We start from the raw sequence: 1,639 nt of genomic DNA on the forward strand, positions 1-1,639 counted from the left end.
GGCAGCAGGCGACGCCGGCTGCCGCCTCATTGTGTGTGGGGCACCGAGGCGACTGCCGCTGCCCCCGCTGCCCTCCCCCCGGGCATGGCCGGCCGCGTGCAGGGCCCTGGGCCAGACCCCCGCCTATTGCAGGGGCTTGATTCAGGAACCCAGGTGCCTGGGCCCTGCCCCCCTCAAGTAAAGGGGGACTTGGGGCAACTTTGTTGGGGGGGGGAGTTGAAGGTAGAGACCCCCCCGCCCCGTTGGCTGGGGGGAGCTCAGCGTGCCAAGCGCCCCGCCCCCTCCAGTCGTGAGCTCACACGCGTGTGCCAGGCCGGGGCACGAGGGCGATGCCGTCCGTGATGGAGAAGCCCAGCCCGGCCTCTGGGATCCTGTCCCGCAGCCGGGCCAAGACGGCCCCCAACGGGCACCAGCCCCCGTCGGAGGACGAGGGCAGCGAGGATGAGCACTCGCACGGTGAGCACATGACGGTGGTGCAAGGAGGGGGGCACACGCGTGGCGGCGCGGGCTTGGGGATCCTGCTGGGGACAGGCATGGGGAGAGGGGGGCGTGCATGCGTGAGCAAGGTCATGCTTATCCTGCACATGTGTGTGTGTGTGTGCATGTGTGAGAGAGAGCAAGCTCATGCCTGGGGCATGTGTGTGTGAGCTCATGCCTGGGGCAGGCTTGGGGGAGTGTGAGCTCACACTTGTGTGTGTGTGTGTGAGAGACACACACACACACACACACAAAGTGAGCTCACGTCTGGGGTACACGGGTGCATGTGTAAGCTTATGCCTGGGGCAGGTTTGGGGAGTGTGAGCTCACACTTGGGATGTGTGTATCTGTATGTGTATACTTTCACATCTGGAGCATGTGTGCATGTGTGTTTGAGAGTGTTCATACCTTGGACACATGTGCTTGGGAGCTTACATCTGGGGCATGTGTATGGGAGTGCATGCCTGGGACATGCTTGGGGGGTGTAAGCTCACCTGTGATGTGTGTACATGTGTGTCACACACACACACACACACACACACACACATACATACACACACACACACACACACAGTCCATGCCGGGGCCCAGCATGGGTGGGAGCTCACACCTGGGCCAGATGAGCGAGTGTGAGTTCATAGCTGGGACACGCGTGTGTGAGCTTACCCCTCAGGCATGGGAGTGCGTGTGAGCTCACACAGGACACATGTATGGGTGTGAGTGCCCAACTGGGATTTATGCACGGGTGAGCGTGTGTGTACGCGAGAGAGAGAGATCATGCCTGGGATGCGTGCGTGCGTGCGTGTGTGTGTACATGCCTGGGACATGTACATGGGGGGCTGGGCCCAATGGGTGGGGCTGAGAATGGTGCTGGTCCCCCCCAGGCTGGGGGTAGAGGAGGGGGGTCCAGCACCCCTGGGGTAACTTGGGGGTCCAGCCCGGCCCAGATCCCCTCGCCCCCCCGGGCAAACAAAGAACCCAGGCGTCTGGGCCAGGCCCTGGCCGCTAGCCCTGGCCCCATTGTCCCCGGGCGCTCCCGCGTGCTGGCTCCGGCTTTGTTAGCCACCTCCTCCCCCCCTGCTTGGGAGGGAACCCAGGAGGCCTGGGAGGCCAGCCCCTCCTGCTGGGGGGGTGGGGGGGTGGCGCAGTGAGGGTCATGGCG

General features: G+C 64.0%; 1 protein-coding gene across 1 annotated transcript in view; it reads left to right on the forward strand.

The window, feature by feature from the left end:
• Window positions 1–299: 299 nt before the first annotated feature.
• Window positions 300–1,639, forward strand: part of RCOR2 (REST corepressor 2) — a 9,926-nt gene continuing 8,586 nt past the window's right edge. The window contains exon 1 of the mRNA XM_025193256.1: window positions 300–456. Coding sequence (XP_025049041.1) covers window positions 330–456 — 127 coding nt within the window. The 5' untranslated portion in view covers window positions 300–329. The remainder of the gene's footprint in view (window positions 457–1,639) is intronic.

The sequence above is a fragment of the Alligator sinensis genome, unplaced genomic scaffold (assembly GCF_000455745.1).
Source record: "Alligator sinensis unplaced genomic scaffold, ASM45574v1 scaffold1860_2, whole genome shotgun sequence".
NCBI lineage: Eukaryota > Metazoa > Chordata > Crocodylia > Alligatoridae > Alligator > Alligator sinensis.